The following is a 19784-nucleotide window of genomic DNA, read 5'->3' as shown; positions in this document are numbered from 1 at the left end:
ATTTCCGGCTCTTTTTAGAGATCCGGCTCTTTCGGTTCGGCTCACTAAAAAGAGCTCTTTCGGCTCCGAACCGGCTCTTCAGGTTGTTTTGTTGCTTTAATTTATTTATTATTAACAATAATATAAAATTATGCACAAAAGGAATTACTAATGTAAAAAAAAGTGGTTTTATTTGTATATGTTTATATATAAATATATGCGGTGGCCCCTAGAGACAAAACACGTACAAACTCCAAAACACATTTCTAGCATGAACTGAACTTCCAAAGCAGAGCTACTAGATCACTTAAATTACACAATTGAAAGCATGTGTGTATTGTTTGTGTATTTATACACAGGCACTCATATATATTCAAATAATTAAAAAAAAAGTTCATTTACCTGTTACTATCACACACCAAATCCGGTCGTTGGTACTTGCTGGCTTGTGTAGCCACGAGGTAACAAAAGCTCAACACTACGCCCAGCATCCTGGAGCACTTCTGTTGTGTTTTGTATGTGTTTTGGAGTTTTTACGTGTTTTGGAGTTTGTACGTGCTTCAGAGTTCGTACGTGATTTGAAGTTTGTATGTGCTTTGTCTGTAGGGGCCACTGTAAATATACTTTTATTTTTTCACTCCACATAAAATGTAATAAATAAATCATATAATACAAAAATCAACTATTCACATTTCAAATTTTAACTATTTAAATTTTCAGCTTTTTCCTTTTACAAATTTTAAGTGAAAACAACACAAAACACTGCAAACCACAACACAATTAAATATAAATTATAATATGAAAACAAAAAGAAGATGCATATTCTCTGTCATATGGGCCTGCATGAATAAACTTTCTGAATCCTTTATCATCCTCAACCAAAAATAGTTGTGGATGATTACTATACCTTTTTTTTTTTTTTTTCTTTTTGCCTGTCCCATTTGGTTCTTTAGCCATCAGAATTGTTGTCTGAAGACCAACAAGGATACCCAATGGATTTACTTTGCCAAATGGATCTTCGTGGCATTGCCGTTTTGGTCCATTTGGTCGATCTTTGTTTTTATTATTTATTATATTTTATTTTCAGATGTTACAGACGGGACAGACATGAGTGAGGGATAGGAAAGGGAGAAAGAAAGAGGAAGGAAAGGAAAAACAGAAGGGGAGAGGGACAGTGAGAAAGGGGGGGAGAAAAAAAATAAAAATCTCCTGGATCACCTGTTGAGAGAAGAATAGAAGACAAAAAAAACAAAGCAACATACTAAACACAACACCATCGCATTAATCTAGCTAAGTGTAAACAGCAGTATATACTAAATATTCAATGTTGTTGTGCAGCACGCAGGACAGATGTGCTTCGAAGTAGTAGCCAAGAAAGGTGTAATTTAAGTCTACGAGCAGTGAACACCCGTGTGCATACCTGTGTGGATCAGCGTGCTTGTATTCCAAAGGTTTCTCCATGTAACGATCTGCTAGGGAGTGTTGGGGGGGCCACAGCCCCGTCCTCCAGGGTATGAAGCAGGTATGGAGGAGATCAAAACTCCAGACATCCAGAGGCCCCCAGAACACAAGAGACCATGGAAAACCAACAGAGGGGCAGCTGCGCCACTGTCCCAGCAAGAGCTGAGGAGAGTCCCAGATGAGGGTTCACTCAGCAGCCGCGGAGCAGAAGCCAGGGGGAGTTGCAGTGACGCGCCCGTGAGCTCCGCCGGCAGCCAGCTGTGCCTGAGTGACCGAGCCCCAGGCCGAGAGGCCGGGGGCACCCCACCTCCGAAGTGGTCCCGAGCGAGCCCCAGGTTCCAGGCCCCGATAAGCGGCCGCCAAGGAGTGAGCCGGTGTGTACCTGGACGCCCACCCCCAGACACAAAGAACCACCAACGCACCGACACCTGAGGGAGTCCGCCACCGGCAGGGGAAGTGGTGGTGGGTGGAGATAGGCCTCCAAACCTTGGAGGGCCTGAGGTGTCCCCAGAGAGGTGGTGTCTGATACCCAACCTGACATATAGACACAGACATACAGGCACACACAGACACAAACATCCATTCCCCCCCTCATGCTCTCATATGCACTCACTCCCCACTCAACCAACGTGGAGACAGACATAAAGAGACGCTGTACACACGATCACACTCCCCAAGCGTACTCTACAAACCGGGTCTAGGTACCCTTGCCCCTGGAGGGGGGAACTGCACCCAGACCCAGGTGGTGTTACCCTTTTCCCTGCGGTGGGGAGAGGCAGACCACCCCGACTCCGTAGCAGCAGGGAGGCCCCACACTCCAGACCGCAGTCGGACGGCCAACTCCTCCTAGCCCTCCCGCTCCAGCAGGCCGCAGAGAATGGGGGTGGGAGAAGACTCCAAACCTCCCTCCACCCGCTCATTGTAGTGTTGATGCATGTGTGTTCTAAGGTGCAATTAAAACCCAGGAGGGCATGGAGCTACCTGCCAGAGAGCAGCAGGTGAGCGCATAGTCCCTCCTGATAGCCCTCAATGTCTAAGTGTATTTAAAATTGAGAGGTGGGCAACGATGATTACTATACCTTTCTAATGTGACGTTGTTGTCCCTAGCTCTCTTTCTCTCTCTCTCCCTCTGGCTCTGTTCCTGTGCTACTGAGTGTAACTACCGCCCCTCCCCCCTCTGCCCAGCATAAAGCACAAGGCTCAGGTGCGAAGTGAAGCGGGAAAAAAGTGCGAGAGAGAGAGAGAGAGAGAGGGTGAGAGAAAGAAAAAAAAAAACCCACGTGACGGCTCGCGATAAGGAGCCGGCTCGCGTCGTTCACGTCAAAGAGCCGGCTCTAAGAGCCATTTCGTTCGCGAACGACCCATCACATGATATATAAGTCACTTTGATAACTTAAAAATGTTATTGTTTGGCTTTTTCAGTGTTTTATTTGTTCGTGAGTAAATCGGTTTGGCTGAGATTAAAGTTATTGGATTTGATTAAATTAAATTTGACTTTATTAATCCTTCGGAAGGGTTCTTCCGGGGTTTTCACACAGCTGAATAAACGTCAAACAGAAAATGGTTACCGTATTTTCACGACCATAAGACGCACTGTGCTAAAAGGCGCAGTCTCAGTTATGTGTGCCATTACTGTATTTAACACACACATAAGTTGCACTGGATCATAGGGCGCATACAAGTACCGTATGCGTATTTAAAAATAAAGCGGGAGCAAATCTGAGTTCGGTACCTTACTCACATTTTTATTACCAGTAATCGTCATCATCAACAACACACAAGCATACAAGTGTGCGTATTTAAAAATAAAGCAGGAGCAAAACAAAGTTTGGTACTCACATTTTTATCATGAATCAAACCCATCGAAGTCCTCATCCTCTGTGTCTGAATTGAACAGCTGCGCTAAATCTCCATCAAACATGCCAGGTTCACTTTCTTCACTGTCAGAGTCACTTTCCGTGCCGTGCGGCTCCTCGGAAATGATGCCGGCTTTTGCGAACGCTCGAACAACAGTGCCAGCAGACATGTTAGCCCAAGCATCTACAATCCATTGGCAAATTGTGGCGTAACTCGCCCGGCGCTGCCTTCCACTCTTGGTGAAACTGTGGTCTACATCGGTCATCCATCGTTGGATGTGTTTGTCGCCGATGTGTTTGCTGCAGTAGGAGCGGAAGATGGCCAGCTTTTCCTTATAATCCGCTGGAAGTTGCTGCGCTACCGTAGTCCTGGTCCGGATGGAAAAATGGCACCGTTTCATAAAAAGTGAAAGTGAAACTGCTTTTAGCCGAATGGTGACCGTCGAAACGCTTCTCCCGCTCGTTCTTTGCTCGATGATCCACCGCTCGAGTCTTTCCTCCAACTCGGGCCACTTATGTCCGCGGAAACTCAGCTGCGTTTTCTTGACCTGCCGGAGCTTGTTTTCTAACTTCCTCCATTTGCGAACCATCGATTCGTTAATCTTAAATTCTCTTGCCACTGCTCGATTTCCATGTTCCTCCGCGTAGCTGATGGCCTTCAGTTTAAACTGTGCTTCGTAAGCGTGTCTCTTTGCCATTTTCAGGGTTAAAACAACGATGTCCTGCATAACGCACATACCTGTTCTTTTATACAGGTATGTGCGATAAAGTCAACGCACACACTTCACCCTTTAGCGTTCTCATGGTGTTCTCTACTACGTCCTCATTACAACACACAGGGCGCACTGCGCTATAGGGCGTGCTGTACTTTTTGAAGAAAATCTAAGACTTTTAAGTGCGCCTTATGGTTGTGAAAATACGGTAAACAGAAGTGTGAGACAGTCGAGAGTTTACGTCAGTGCCCGGTTATATTTTAGATAGCAAGGAGCAGACAGCAGAGTTTCACTCCACCGAGGGAGCTCGTGACGTACTACCCGGCTTTCTTTAGACCGCGAAGGCCGGGTCCTCAGGTGGAAGCAGCCTCTGAATTTGGACACCCCCCCCGGCCAATAATAACGGTGACATTTAACGTATTTTATCCGATAAATAAACCCTGTAAAATGTATTTACCCCCCCAACAGCCCTTTTGAATGTCTCCCTAGTATGGCCACAACACCTCACTCTTGGAGCACTTTTTTTTGCCACATGTATTGCAAACCACGTCTCAGCTGTGTGTGGAGGTAAAATACGTCCGCACATGACTTCAATTACACTCAGCCATTGTTATGAGTGCGCGCGCCAAGGGGCTGCGAGAAATTTATACAGCTGTATTTCGCACATGACTATGAAAGGTGGAAGAGGAAGTAGTTCCTTTGAATGTAGACAATCCGAATGTTATAGTTTCTTTCCACTGTGTTCCTGTTAATGATAAACTACAAATTTACTCTAAATTACTAAAATATCGATATTTTAATGTGAGAATCGATTCTAGAACATAAATGATTGGTATCGCCGGAATCGATATTTCAGGATCGATCCGCACATCACTAGTGTTCAGATGATTCTTTAACAGATGAAGTCCCAGCTGAAAAAAAGGCTGCTGTTCAGGACACATGGTTGCATCAAGTGGGACATGAAATCCATGCCAGTAACTGAGACGACAGAAAGTCAGAAGGAGAAAAAAGAAAAAATGAAGAGCCTTCATCGTAAGACCAATGTCAGCCTAGATGAGGTGGAAAATTTCATGAAGTGTACTTCCTACTCTTAACGCAAGGATATAAACAATGGAGAAGAACTGCAAACCCTGTTGGAGGAATGGCATTTCTTCTTCCAGGAGGTTGGAATGGCAGTCCATTTCTACGAGCTCACTGGGGTTTCACTGAAGGAGACTTTCCTTAACAGTCTGGAGAAAAAGGGAAAACGACTGCTCGACTTCATGCGAAACACTTGTGCTGATAAGAGCAAAAGGGTTTTGCAGGCTGTCACAAAACTACAAATACTTAGAGGACAGTTGCAAGGCTGCTCAGAGGATGTTAAGGACATGGTCCTTCTTCTCCTGTCCTATTTTGATGAAACAAAACTGAGAAAGAGAAGAATCTATTTCATCATGTTGAACAAACATGTCTGGGACACGAGATTCAAATGGAAAGCCTGCCAGTAACTCCATGTATCATTGTGAGCGGTAAGTTGATATTCAGTTATCTGACTTCTTATTCTTTACTTTTAAGTAAAGCTATTTGGATTTGTTTTAGTGATTTACAGTTTTAGACTACTTTAACTGAGAAAAAATGTTTATCAATTTTTTTGTAAAATAATGACTGATGATGAGTTAAGTATTTCTTTCATTTATGTTCTTTGCATGATCTTCTTGCTATTCTTCAACCCGATTCATGCTTGCTGTAAAGTTGTAAATGACAACATTCCCACCTTCATTTCTGCCATCTGCTTGATGTTTGGAAGTTACTACTGCCTCAATATTCACTATCCTGTGGACCTTTTGTTATGTATTTAGTAAAATCAGTTTATAGTTTGTGGTACTACTTTCTGTTACTGAGTGGAGAACACAAAGTGTGGTGTATGCGCGCATTGATATGCCTGCGCCTTGTTTCCTTAGACTGGTTATTAAAGTAATTTCCTACGACTAAAGAAGGCGTCGTTACTTACCAGTTAAGTTATAAGAGAACATAACAGACTGGCGACGAGGATTAAAAACGGATCTGAAGGTGATTGAAGGTTATTAACACCTTTGCTCAACACTCAAGTTTCTTCAGAGGTAAAAAAAACACACACAGACAAAAAAAAAAATCATACTTATGAGTAGCACATTGTTTATGAAGAGACTGATAGTTGAATTTGTCCTTAAACAGATGCTGTTTCAACATCAATCCAGAAAAGGTGTCATGATCCTGGGCCATGGTGGCCCAGCATTCTTAGTTTTCATTTATTTTTGTATTTTGTTCTTTATTTAGGCCATGGTTTCTGGGTTGCTCTGTTAAGTTGTTCCTTATTTGATTTCCCCTTGTGACTTTTACCTCCTGTGTGCCCCTCTGTGTATCTGTGAGCCCTCATCTCCCCTCCTTGTGTTTTATTCCATGTTTCCCCAGCCCGCTATGCCTGTGCTCTCCCCGTGCTCTCTCTCTCCTCCTGTCTGCACCTCTGTGTACTTCCTGTTTTACTTTGACAGTCTCCCGTCAGTGTTGTGTTTATTCCTGCCATGTCTTGTTATGATTATCTGTGTCAGCTGTGTTCCCCGTGTGCTCCCACTTCCCTCGTTAACCCTCTGTGTATTTATGTGTATGTCTCCCTCAATTCAGTGTCCCGTCGTCAATGTCTCCTCCCTGAACCTGTGTGCCTTCCTGTGTTCCCTTGGTCCTCAGTTTAGTTTTGCCAGTTTAGTTCTGTTTCTTTGTAAGGCCTGCAATAAAGCAGTGATTTTGAGTTCAGCTCCTGTCTCCGTGAGTTTTGCGTTTGGGTCCTCATTTGCCTACACACAGCTAGTTCATGACAACAGGGCACAAAGGTGGAAACAAAGAAGAACAAGAAGCAACTGTCTGTGAACCCACGAGTGCTCACTCTTATTGCAGATCTTTCAGACCACGAGTGGCGAGACATGTTAAAAATGGACTTGTGCAATGTTGTTACGTCTCAGCTCTCACATCACTGGCTGTGTGACACGGACAAGGTCAATTTTTTGGAATTTTTGTAATTATCATTTTTGTTTTTTGACACTGTTATGAAAAAAATTTATTACTCTGAGAAATAAATAAGAGGTTGTAGAGCCATTTTTGGGAGCATTTCAAGTTGCTATACATCAATACAACCATTATAGCCCAAATTTTAATAATATGTATTCATTAAGTGCATAGTAATTACATAAATTGCAAAAAAGTGCAATAAACTACAAAAGAATTAAAAATCATTTTTGCTTTTTTAACATATATTTCTAGTTAGAGAAATTTAAGAGGCTTATCCCTCAAAACTGTAAATACAAAAAAGTTGCACAAAATAGTTTCCCACCACAGGAAATTTATTTTGAGTGTCTTCATAGTTTTATTTTTGAAATACACCAATTTTTATATACTGCAGGAAAAACGAAAATAAATATTATACTGCAAATTTGCAAAAGAGCAGCATATGCATCAAAATAAACTATTTCCAGCAGTGCAATTTGAGTTCTAAGCATCCCAGAAACTACACAGAAAGTCATAAAGTCAAACATAACTTTTAAAAACACCAGTATAGGCTTATTTGATGTGATATACCTTTATTAGTCCCACAAGGGGAAATTTCATAAGGCTGCCGACCTATTGCACGCAATGGTGGCGCCATCTTACCCTCCGACCATACATACATTACACAAAACATCACATGGGGAAGACAGGTCAGAGAGGTATAACAATGGAAAATGCACCACATGAGGTAAGATAAGGAGAAAAAAATAACTCCCCCCAGACTGAGCTCCAACAGGGAGATCAGTTTGAGAACAGAAAAAAACACCTCTGCACATAGCACATGAAAAAACTCTTAATACACCAAAGAAACACATGACAAGCAACAGGGGAGGGTAAAGGGTGCAGCATCGGAAGGGAATAAGCATCGAAGGCGTTTGGAAAGGGAGGGGGGATGAGTGTGTGCATATCAGTGTATATGCATGTGTGTGCGTGTCCAGAGTTCAGCTGAGACAGTGTCCTTCGCCCTGCTAGGCTAAGTAAACAGTCTTCCAGCCAACCCAGGTGGCCTTGCATGGAATGGGAAGGAACAGACTAAACACAGTTGTTATCAGGGTGTTTTTGTCGTCTCCAGCCTTGCGACCACAGCTGGCGCCAAAGGGGTATCCGCATAAGTGATGGTGCTTTTTACTTTAGTGCGAACAGCTCATATGAATTTCAAAGCAGTTCTACAGTCCAACACTGGTCTCTCAATGTCCCGTTGGAGAGCCCCGAGCTTCGCCATACTTGCGTTCTGTGATGTTGTCATTTCTTGTGCTCAAGGAGCCGATTTCTGAGAACTCACGGCAGTGTGCCTCCCCGAGATGTGATCCAATTTGCGCCCAGAGATGTTATTCCGAGCTAGCCCTTCCGAGATGTATCCAGTCTGCAGTCAGAGATCTTATTCTGAGTATTCACAGCAGCCGTAGCCTCTCCAAGATCTTATCCGTGCTGACTCAATGAGCCCATTTTGAGAAACTCACGCCTCTTCCATCGTTTCAATCCCAGCGGGCAGCCTTGTGGGGGTTTGAACAGCCGGTTCCGCTTTCTTAATTCTTCGATAAGTCAGGGCCAAGCCAGCTCCGATCAGCCAGAACCCTGTTACCATGGTTCCGAATAGGTAGATATCTTGAGCACTCAGGCTTACCCAAGCCCAAACTTCTCGTTAAGGGGTGTCAATTGCATTTAGGGACCAGTTGATCCAATCCATAATTCCTCTTTTAGGTTTTAGAGAACAGACTGTGAGAGAGTGTTCCAGGGAAAAGTAACAAAAAACACGAGACAAGGACATGAGGAGCTAAGCAGGGAAGATAAGGGAGAGGAGAGGAGAAAAGTGCGACCGCCTTCGTCAAGAGCAAGAGCAGAATTATGAGGCCCTGATGGTAAAAAACTACATTTCCGCAAAAATGACGTCACTTCCGATTTTGGGCAGGTAATGGCGGACACGCAATAGTTCGGGCTGACGTCTTTTCCAACGTAGGAAGTGTTACGAACAGCTGATCGGATCGGCAAAGCGTGTTTCTGGAATATTATGTTTTTGTTCCTGCAAGCGCTTTTTATGCAGTTTTTGCAAAGCTATATGTGGAAGGAAACCGTGACCTAGGACAAACTGATGGCATAAGATGTAAGTACAACTCCTCCGGCTTCATATGCAAAAAAAATTATTGTGCTAGCTTACGTGGTTGCAGTTCTACGGGGATTTAAAAATAGTTACGCAAAACGGAGCGTGCCCGCTCCGACCGGCTTTGAAGGGTTAATGTACTCATCATTTCTATTGGTCTTTATTAATGTTTCTATCAAAATATAACAAAAAGTGAAAGTACAGGTTATGCCAATCAGCAGTCTTATGTTTATTACCTCATTTGTTGGATCTTAATTTTTTTAGGCAGTGTTGTGGCTGCAACAGCTGCATGTAATTTAATGTAAATCTGAACTTTTGAATTAAAAAAAAGGATTGTATTATACAGCTGTTCTGTGCTTTTTCAATAGATTTTTGTAATTATTGTGAAAAAAGCAGCAGTTCATTGTGAATTTTATATTTGTCAGCAAAGTATGTTGTATGTTATGGTAAATGGCCTGCATTTGTATAGCGCTTTTCTAGTCCCTAAGCGCTTCACACTACATTCAGTCATTCACCCATTCACACATACATTCACACACTGGCGATGGCAAGCTACATTGTAGCCACAGCTGCCCTGGGGCGCACTGACAGAGGCGAGGCTGCCGGACACTGGCGCCACCAGGCCCTCTGACCACCACCAGTAGGCAAACATGGGGTTAGTATCTTGCCCAAGGATATTTTGCATGCAGCCAGGAGGTAGCCTGGGATCGAACCACCGACCTTCTGATTAGTGGCTGACCTGCTCTGCCACCTGAGCTACAACCAGTTATGTATTCTGCATTATCGCTATATTTTCCACGGTGAAATTCTGGCAACCACAGCTGGCAGTAATTTACCGTAATATTGAACTTTTTAATATTATACTGTATTATTTTATACAGTTCCACTGTATTTAACAATGCAAGACTGTAATCAGGTTCATGGAATTTCTGTTGTTTCCACTTGAATCAACCATGAACAATTTCACAATTAATTTTTTAATTAATAGTTATTTACTGTGAATTTTATGGTTACAAGAATTGTATACTGTTTTGTGTTCTACATTTAAAATCTATTTTTTACGGTGAAATTCTGGCAACCACAGCTGCCAGTAATTTACCGTAATAATAGAATTTTTAATATCATACCGTATTATTTTATACAGATTCATTATATTTAACAAAGTAAGACTGTAATCAGGTTAACGGAATGCCTGTTGTTTTCACATGAATTACCCATAAACAATTTTACAATTTCCAGTTATTTACTGTAAAAAATAATTATTATTTACTGTGAAATTTATGGTTACCAAAATAGTATACTGTTTTGTGTTCTACATTTACAATTTATTTTTCACAGTGAAATTCTGGCAACCACAGCTGCCAGTAATTCACCGTATATTCTACAATGTTTTTTTTACAGTGTGTCCCTTTCAGCCAGAAGTCAAATGGCTGCCTAAGAGAGTCACTCTTATGGTGTATCCAAATTCAGGGATAGCATGCTTCAACGGCTGCATTTGTGGGGAATTACGTCACAGCGACGCAACAAAAGCTGTCCTCCAAATGTGGCAACAAATGTGTTCTACTTTTGCCCAGATTTGAAGGAGGGGTGGGGTGTATCCTTTGTGGTCCACCATATCCCAGGATTCATTTCAGGTCCTACAGGAGAATTTTTCTCACAACAATCGCGGATGAAGCGGTAGTTAATGTGGGAGAACCTGTGATGTCCAGACGGTATTCCTCTTGTGCTCTGCTTTGAAAACTTTTGGATTTAGGGATTAAAGTAGTTGCCATGGTTTTCCCTCTTCTCTTATTTTATTTTTTTTTGTGTGTGTGATCAAGATAATTCTGGAGAAGCAGTGCTACTTGGCCCTTGTTTGCCATCATGGATGAGGTGATAGGACCTTCCATTAGGCCTCCTGTCCTAATTTCCTCTCTCCCTGAGGACACTCCAAGACCAAGCGCAGCGGTGGGTGACCAAAACGAAAGTGAAACTACCCCATATGGACAGGACTGTAAAAAATATCTGTATATTTAACAGTGACAGACAGCTTTGTTCTTTGATGGAAGAAGGGGGGAAATCTTTTTAAAATGAGTAAGACTAATAAAAGTCCAGGTCCTGATAATATATGTGGCCAGGTGTTTAGAGCATGTGCTGAGCAATTATGCAGTATGTTTTATTACATCTTTCTTTTATCACTTCAGCAGCAGAAGGTTCCAGAGGTATGGAAAAAAGTTAATTATTTCTCCAGTTGCTAAGATCACAAAACCTACGTCATTAAATGATTTTAAGCCTGTCGCTTTAACATCCTTAGTGATGAAGTCCTTTGAAAAACTTGTCAGGAAGGAGATCCTGCAACAAGTAGAAAAGCTTATTGACCCACTACAATTTGCATACAGGCCTCGTAGAGGTGTTGATGATGCAGTGGTCACTCTGTTGAATTTCCTTTATTGCAGTCTTGATGCCACCAAAGCTCATGCTCAGCTTTTATTTATTGATTTCTCTTCAGCTTTTAATACTATCCAGCCACATCTTTTAGCTGATAAACTTCTTAACCAGTTTAAACTTGATTTTAATCTCATTGGTTGGATTTTAGACTTTTTAACTGATATCTCAGTGTGTGAGAGTAAATGGCTGTTTTTCCAAACAGCTTAACTCTTCTACTGGCTCACCACAAGGTTGTTGTCTCTCTTCTGTACTGTATATTTTGTACACTAATGACTGTTGCCATACACAGGCCAACAGGCATTTTATTAAATATGCAGATGACACAGTCATTGTAAGCCTCCTTCATGGTGAAGAGGATTCCCATGGGCCTGTTGTAGATGAGTTTGTTTCGTGGTGTGATCAGTCCTTCTAATGATCAACACCTTGAAAACCAAGGACATGGTTTTTGACTTCAGGAAGACATCCCCCCATCATGCACTGACAGTGGTAAATGGTGCAGCCATTGAGCTGGTGGACAGTTATAAGTGTTTGGGGTTTGGTCTTGATAAGGCTCTGTCCTTTGAGTCTCATCTTGCTGCTATAGTGAAAAAGGTTAAACAAAGATTGTACTTTTTAAGGAGGTTGAGAGATTTTAATGTTTCATCTGAAATGATGACTCTTTTTTATAAAAGTTTTATTGAATCTGTTTTAACCTTCTGTATCATTGCTCGTTATGGTAATATGTCCTTGAATAATAAGACCAGACTTAGCAACCTGGTTAAAGTGGCTGGTCAGATTTCAGGGAGGTCTCAGGTCCAGCCTGTGGACTTTTATAACAGGAGGAAGGCAACCTCTGTCTTGTTGTGTTCAGATCATCCTCTCTTTAATGATTTTCAACTGCTTCCATCAGGTCATCGTTATAAAGTGCCTGCAGTGAAGACAAAGAGACATAGACTGTCTTTTATACCTACTGCTATTTAGATATCATCTGAATTTCAGGAGCGGGACCACTCCTCCTTCACGCCCCCTCTGGCCTCAGGCTATAAAAACCCCCATTCTCCAATACCCGCCATTCTCATTTTCATGTGAACACCCCTCGTCGTCAGACGCCTCACAAATGCTTGTTTCTTACTCACCCTTCGGCTCATCACCATAGATTTCCCGTCACTCAGCCCATCGGACCTAGACGTCATTTTTTCTCCATCTGATTTTCCCCTGGCAGTTCGGGATCTGCAAACTGATCTTCCTAGCGGAGCTGCCCTATTACAGCCGGCCCGTCCGGCGCGCCTTCCCATCCCGGAACTCCTCTCTCCGCTCCATTCAACAATACAGCGGCTCTGGTCGCTCCCCTTCCCCACAAAACTACAACCTCCGATCTGCTACTAGAGGACGATCCCCTCCCAGTAAGAGTTCTCAGGAGAGCTCCACTCTGGATCCCCCTGAGGCGCATCTCCAGCCCCGCGGAGCTTCCACTCTCATTCACTGAACAGAGTTAATCCTCTTCCGGGCACAAACGAAGGTAGCGCCTCCATTAACAATGCATCCTCGCTCCTTTCAGCCTCACCCAGCCAGCTACAGCCGCAGCTTGCCACCACTCCGCATGTTCCCTCCTCAGCTGCTCCTCCCACTCAGTGGGACGCTCGTCTAGGGTTGCCAGTTCTGCGTGCCCCAATCCCCCCTTTGCAGCTCGTCCCAACAAACCCTCTTGGCACCGAGTTGCCAGGCCATCAACCACATATTCCTCCATTGCTAAACTCTGCCACCAACCTCGGCACCGGGATGCCAGGTTTTCAGCCACCTTTTCCTCCTCTGCTTAACACTACAGGTAACCTCAGCACCGGGATGCTAGGTTCTCAGCCACTCATTCCTCCTCTGTTAAACACCACAGCTAACCTCGGCTCACCTTCGCTCCCTCCCACCATATTCCAGCTGACATTCCTGCAACCAGTCGTCCGATTGTTCATCCCTCCAACCCAGCAGCCTTTCCTCCTCCCATCGGTGACATTCAGAGCTGCACCCGGCCCAGCCTTTTTGCCCAGGCTCCCTTTCTCCAAGCTAACACTGCCCAGTTTTCGCTGGCCACGGCAATTCCTCCTCCCAACCCACCGGCCCCAAAGCCTTCTCCTGTATCTGCAAACCTTCGCCAGCAAATCATCGCCGGTAAATATGTAGAATATATAGATAAACTGAAGTCAATCTGAAACTGATAAAATTAGAAAACATTACACAAAAATTGTAAACCAAAATAACTACAAAAGAAGTGAATGAGACTGATTGTTTTAAACTAAATATATTTAGGTCGAAATGAATTTTATTGTAAGAAATCCATCCATCCATCCATCCATTCGCTTCCGCTTGTCCTTTTTCAGGGTCGCGGGGGGCGCTGGAGCCTATCCCAGCTGTCATAGGGCGAGAGGCGGGGTACACCCTGGACAGGTCGCCAGTCTGTCGCAGGGCTAACACAAAGGGACAGACAACCATTCGCACTGACATTCACTCGCACATTCACACCTAGTGGCAATTTGGATTATCCAATTAACCTATCCCCACAAGCTGCATGTCTTTGGACGGTGGGAGGAAGCCGGAGTACCCGGAGAGAACCCACGCAAACACGGGGAGAACATGCAAACTCCACACAGAAAGACCCCGGCCTAAGAAATCCAATACAAATATAACATGTATTCAAAAGATTTTTCTGACTTGTGATAGCAGCTGTGATTTCACTTCAGAAACTGGCAACATGAGTCTCTCTCTCTCTTTTTTTTTTTTAATTTAGACTTGATTAAAAAAATTGGGAATTTTCTGATGTCTTACCTGCACAAGGTTACATGAACAAGTCAGGTAACCCCTGCATACTTCAGACTTAGTTAAATTTAAGGCCAAAGTCTCCCAGTAAAATCATGCTCAGTGTTACATGCCTCAGTGGTTTCAAATTTAACTTGATCTTGGCATTCCATGGCTTGTCAGTAAAAAAATCAAATTTCAGCCCCATCAGACTATCATTGCTCCCCTTTGCTGTACATTTTTAGGTTCAAATGTTTTTTGGCAGTAAAGCATTTTCACTTTCCACTCTGCTCAGTTACAGCATAGTGGAAAGTGGAAATGCTTTTAAATGTTCAGATTAAAAATAAACACCCAGAAGGATGAGGAAAACCATTGTAATTGAAATTTATACTATGGAGGACTGAGGTTCTGGAAAATTTTTATCTCAGGTTTAATCATTTTATATCAGGTGAAATTCATGATGAAAACTGCTGTTCCCCACCAGCCCAGGAATCTTTGTTTTGAAGTTCTATAGTTGCAATTTGATGAATAAATAAATACATTTTCAATCATTTTCTTCCCCAAAACACACTGCAAATAGCTAGAAACAGAATGATCTCTATTACATCATTATTGTCATAGCAGTTATGTGTCTTAGAGATAATTCTTGGTACAATTTGCATCATCAACATCAAAAATGAATTAAACAGGAAGAGGAAGTCCCAACCTACATTTTGTCTGTTGTATTTCAGCCTAAAGCTCATGCAGTCAGCAGCAAGACATCATGGAGATTACAACTCTCAGCATTAGACTTTGTAAATACCGATTCCAGCAATTAATTGTACAATCGTATTTTTAGCTGTCATATATGTCTGATGCACAGAATTTCATTTGTTTCTACAGTGACTGAGGTTTTGGTCCTTGTGGCTGTACAAGCTGATCGCAGCAACTTTGCTGGTGAGTTAGAAGCAATTTGTAAAAATGTGATATGAACGAAGATGTTTAGATTACTAAATGACCTGTAATATTCAAATTAATTTTAAATGATGATATTTTGTATTTATTTGCATTTTAGTAAGAAAAAACTGAGTTCACGAAGCTACCTTCAAAAGCGTTTGAGGCTCTGATACTTTAGTTTTTAATGGTTTGTGTTTATTTCATCAGAAGCAGATCCAGCCTAGCATGAAGTCTCACTGGTTAGAGCCAGTGAGACTTCATGCTAGCAAATTCTAGCAAATTTAACGCTTTGTTGTGTTTTGTTATAGTTACGGATTTTGAAAGACTTTCTTTTCTTATTTTAAGAGCAGATAATTTATTTGATTGCCTTCTTTGTTCACATATTTGTCTTAGATGCAGTTTTTCCTCACATTGTTCCAAATACACTTCAGTTCTTTGAATACAAGTCTATCTCTCTACATTGTGAGGAAGATAACAGCATCACTGAATGGATCGTGAAGTGGAAATCCCATAAAATAGAAAACTCTTCCCACACATCAAACACATCAGCATCAACCTGCACAATTTATCCAATCTTTGAAAGACACAGTGGACAATACTGGTGTGAAAATGAAGATGGAGAAAAAAGTGAGGCTGTGAACATTGTTATCACTGGTATGTTGAGTAATATGTGTGTGTGCCCGTGTTTGTGTGTGTAGAAATGCACCTCTATTAAGGAATGTTTCGTTTTTTTAAGTGTTACTTTTGAATAAGTTGAATCCTAAGTTCTTTAACACTTTTCACAAAAAATGAGTCATTTTTTTATTAAATAATGTAATGAAGTAATTCATAAAATATATTTTCATCACACTTCGCAGCTGGTTCTGTAATCTTGGAAAGTCCTGCCTACCCTGTGATGGAGGGAAATGAGGTGACCCTTAATTGCAAAAACAAGAAAACTCAGTCAGAACACATAACTGACTTCTACAAAGATGGTGTTTCTCTCGGGACCTGGTATCAAAGCAGCATGACCATCAAAAATGTCTCCAAGTCTAGTGAAGGACTCTACAAGTGCAGCATATCTGGAGCAGGAGAATCACCTGAGAGCTGGTTAGCTGTTTTAAAACAACGTGAAGGTGATTTAGATTTTTTTTAAATATATCCCTGTTTTGTTTTATTTGTCTTTTTTCTTGTTTAATATTTTCATGTTCTTTCCAGCACATTACAATGAGACTGATCTTTCACATGAAGTCCCTAAAATATCACATGATGAATTCCCTAAAAAACAAATTCTGCTGTGGACTGTTATCTGTGTTTTATTGGTGGCTCTGTTGTTGATGGTAATGGCCCTGATTCTGCATAAGAAGCACAAAGGTACAGAAAAGTTCTCTCCCAGAAATAGACTGTAAATTCATTTAATCTTACTGTTACAGTTGCAGTCTTTTTTGCATCATTGTACTAAACAACCTTAACTGTTTTGTTTTTTTATATGAATGCATTAGCTGCTGATTTTGATTATCATGTATCATTACATAAATATTCACTTAATCATCTTTACAACACTTGACACTACTTACTGAGCAATGGGAAAAAACAAATAAACAAAACATTTTTTAAATGCAGAGATTTAGTATATAGCAGGATTTAAACTAGGTCAATATGATAATGATTTACCAGATTAATACAGACATATATATATTTAATAATAGTTCCTTGACTGGAAATATTATAGATTAACCAAGTGGCACTGGTTCCAAGCACCTCACAATCCAAAAATTTAGCTTGCCAATATTAGTATCTAACACTATCACACAGACTTCTGACATATGGCTTGATCAAAGTAAAGATATGTAATATAACCATCATATTCTAACCATGATATGTATTGTGAGCATGACGTAAATGTTAATGAGTTTGTGCTGAATATAAGTCTGACCCCCACCCATTTTTTTTTAAACATGTCTGTCCTGCAAGACACGGACACCACTGACCTACATCAAGCAACATATGCTGTGGTCAGTAAACAAAGGAAGCAGAATGGTAATGTTTTAATGTAGTCATTTATATTTTCTAATGACTTTTAAAAACTTAAATAGCATGTAAATGATGAATAATAATTTGTGTGACATGAGGCATTTTAGTCATCAGGTTTTATCTTATGTTTGTTGTTAGATGGAGACAATTCATATGAAACAAATGATGTCCTGTATGCCACTGTTAAAAGTCACTGGGGAAAAAAAGGTATACACACACACACACACACACACACACACAATTTAACAAAAAAAAAAATCCCAGAATGTTGATTCTGTTCTGTTTGTCTGGGTGTAGCATTTTCATTGAAAACACTATGTTCAGATGACCTAATAAGTTTCTGGGATTTCTTTATCTGGACGATCGAACATGTATCAATAAAAAACAGACTTTCTTGATAAATTAATATATTTGTGTCCAACACAGAACCAAAAGTGTCCAGAGCAGACATTGATCCATATTTTCAAGAAGAGACTGTCACCTATTCTTCTGTCAAGTGAGCCTCAAACATAATGTATTTGTTGGACTTTCATAAAACCACAGCATGTGGTTAGCTAACACGTAACTATTGCAAATAAGAAAATGAAAAACAGAAAAATAAAAAGATAACATGATCACTGATATTGTTATTTTGAGCTTTAAAGAAAAAAATGTAAAAAAATAAATAAAAAATCAGCCTTAACAGTTATTACCGTTGTTATCTCATGAAGATAACCCGTCCCCTAAATGGCACATTAAGGTTTTATTTTATATGTGTTTAAGAAATTAGTATTATCTGCATGTACCTTTTAAGAATGTCAGCTTTTTTTCAGTCATTGTCATTTTAAAAAGCAACAATAATATAGGAAAAATAAAGAATTAAAGAAACAAATGACTGTTTTTTTCTGTTTTGTTTTGTTTTGTTAGCAGTTATTATAATGTGAGGTTTTATTGAACACCAAAGTCATGCTTTGAGTACACTGTAATGACATTTACTAATACATCATTGCTGATAAATGCTCAAAGACCAGGATTTCAGTAAGTACAGAAAGAACAGAAACCACTTGGACAACCAAAGATATTTCAATTTAAAAAAAAATAATAAAAGTATTAACATTTTTCTAAGACAAAAAAAAAAAAAAAGAAAAGAAAAGAAAAACAGTCCATTATCAAAGTATGTTTCAGTGGTAAAGAATAACTCTTGACTTTTGCTTTTTGTTACACATAAAAAGGTACTACCTTCAATAATGGTTGTTTTTTTGTTTTGTTTTTTGTTTGTTTGTTTGGAGTTTTTTTTTTTTCTAGCACTGTTTCAGAGTGTTTGTGCAAGTGGGACAGTTGACCTAGTTTGAAAAAACCCACCACCAGCACCACACACACACACACTGTCTCTATATTGGTCTCTGTCTCAGTCAAATTAGTGTCAGTTAAACCACTTTCTCTTACCTGCTCAGTTTGTCAACACGTCTGAAGATGCTGTGCACAGCTGCTACCTCTTTTTAAATACATTCACTGTGGTTAGCTATTAACATAACGGCACACTGCTTTTATATGTTCTCTTTAACATATTAAGCCATTGATATTTTTTAAGATACACCCTACTGAATGCAGCATTGTATGTCTGAAACACACACTCAAATTAAGTTCAGCCCACATGAACTGACACTAGAACTTAAATTTCTCTTATTACAGTTAATTTAAAGATTTATTATCTAGAGCACAACAAAAGCACTAAACATTTTTTTCCAATAGTACAGGGTGGGGGAATTAGTGATTACTTTATCTTGATCTCTTTATATTTTTAATGACAGAAATATAGTAGCAGATAAATCATCTTGTACCTCTGTCACACATATTGTTGTGATTTGGCTATGAGGCTGTGAGAGCCCATATTAACCAGCTGTTGGAGGCTCGGGTAATAAGGGAGAGCAGCAGTCGCTGCCTCTCCAATTGTACTGGTCTGGAAGAAGGATGAGAGCCTGAGTTTGTGTGTGGACTATTGCTTGCTAAATAGCAAGACAACCCACATAGCAAAATTGGTATGGCCCAGATCTGGCCCACACAATGTGCTTACACATGGCCCGCATACCGCAAACATGGGCCAGCACAAGGCCAGTTGCAGACACACTGCTGGCCCAGAACATTTTCAACTGTGGCCCCAGATGTCAACCTAATGTGTAACTTAATCAAGCTATGTAATAACAATATGTGCAGGAACACGATAGCGCAAAAGAAACGTTACAAAACTCTGTTCTGACAATGAATGGACTAATTCTCATATAGCGCTTTTCTACTCTCCCGGATTACTCACAGTGCTCTATACAACATGCCACATCTACCCAATCACACACTTTCTCTAAACTGAGTGCTTCCTAACTACATTCATACACTTTCACACTCTTGACATGCAGCCTGGAGGAGCTAGGGATCGAACCACTAACCTTCAGATAAGTAGATGACCCACTCTACCTACTGAGCAGTGTTGGGGAGTAACGGAATACA

General features: G+C 40.9%; 1 protein-coding gene across 1 annotated transcript; it reads left to right on the top strand.

The window, feature by feature from the left end:
* The first annotated feature begins 12029 nt into the window (after positions 1-12029).
* Positions 12030-17803, top strand: LOC113015241 (uncharacterized). The gene is made up of 12 exons (XM_026157194.1): positions 12030-12182; positions 12793-12973; positions 13129-13395; positions 13500-13730; positions 15237-15290; positions 15684-15944; positions 16148-16399; positions 16488-16643; positions 17183-17185; positions 17244-17309; positions 17442-17510; positions 17730-17803. Exons 1-12 carry the CDS (start codon positions 12030-12032, stop codon positions 17801-17803), a joined length of 1767 nt encoding a protein of 588 aa, XP_026012979.1.
* The last annotated feature ends 1981 nt before the right edge of the window (positions 17804-19784 follow it).

Source organism: Astatotilapia calliptera, chromosome 3 (assembly GCF_900246225.1).
Source record: "Astatotilapia calliptera chromosome 3, fAstCal1.2, whole genome shotgun sequence".
Taxonomy (NCBI): Eukaryota; Metazoa; Chordata; class Actinopteri; order Cichliformes; family Cichlidae; genus Astatotilapia; species Astatotilapia calliptera.
The sequence above is the reverse complement of the archived record's forward strand: the minus strand, read 5'-3'. Positions and strand labels throughout refer to the sequence as shown.

Excerpts from the sequence above, each read along its gene's own strand:
- LOC113015241 (XM_026157194.1), top strand. The coding sequence starts at position 12,030 with ATGGTTTTTGACTTCAGGAAGACATCCCCCCATCATGCACTGACAGTG. Across the intron at positions 13,396-13,499 it reads TCCTCTGCTTAACACTACAG|CTGACATTCCTGCAACCAGT; the intron begins GTAACCTCAGCA and ends ACCATATTCCAG. Across the intron at positions 17,511-17,729 it reads AAGTCACTGGGGAAAAAAAG|AACCAAAAGTGTCCAGAGCA; the intron begins GTATACACACAC and ends TGTCCAACACAG.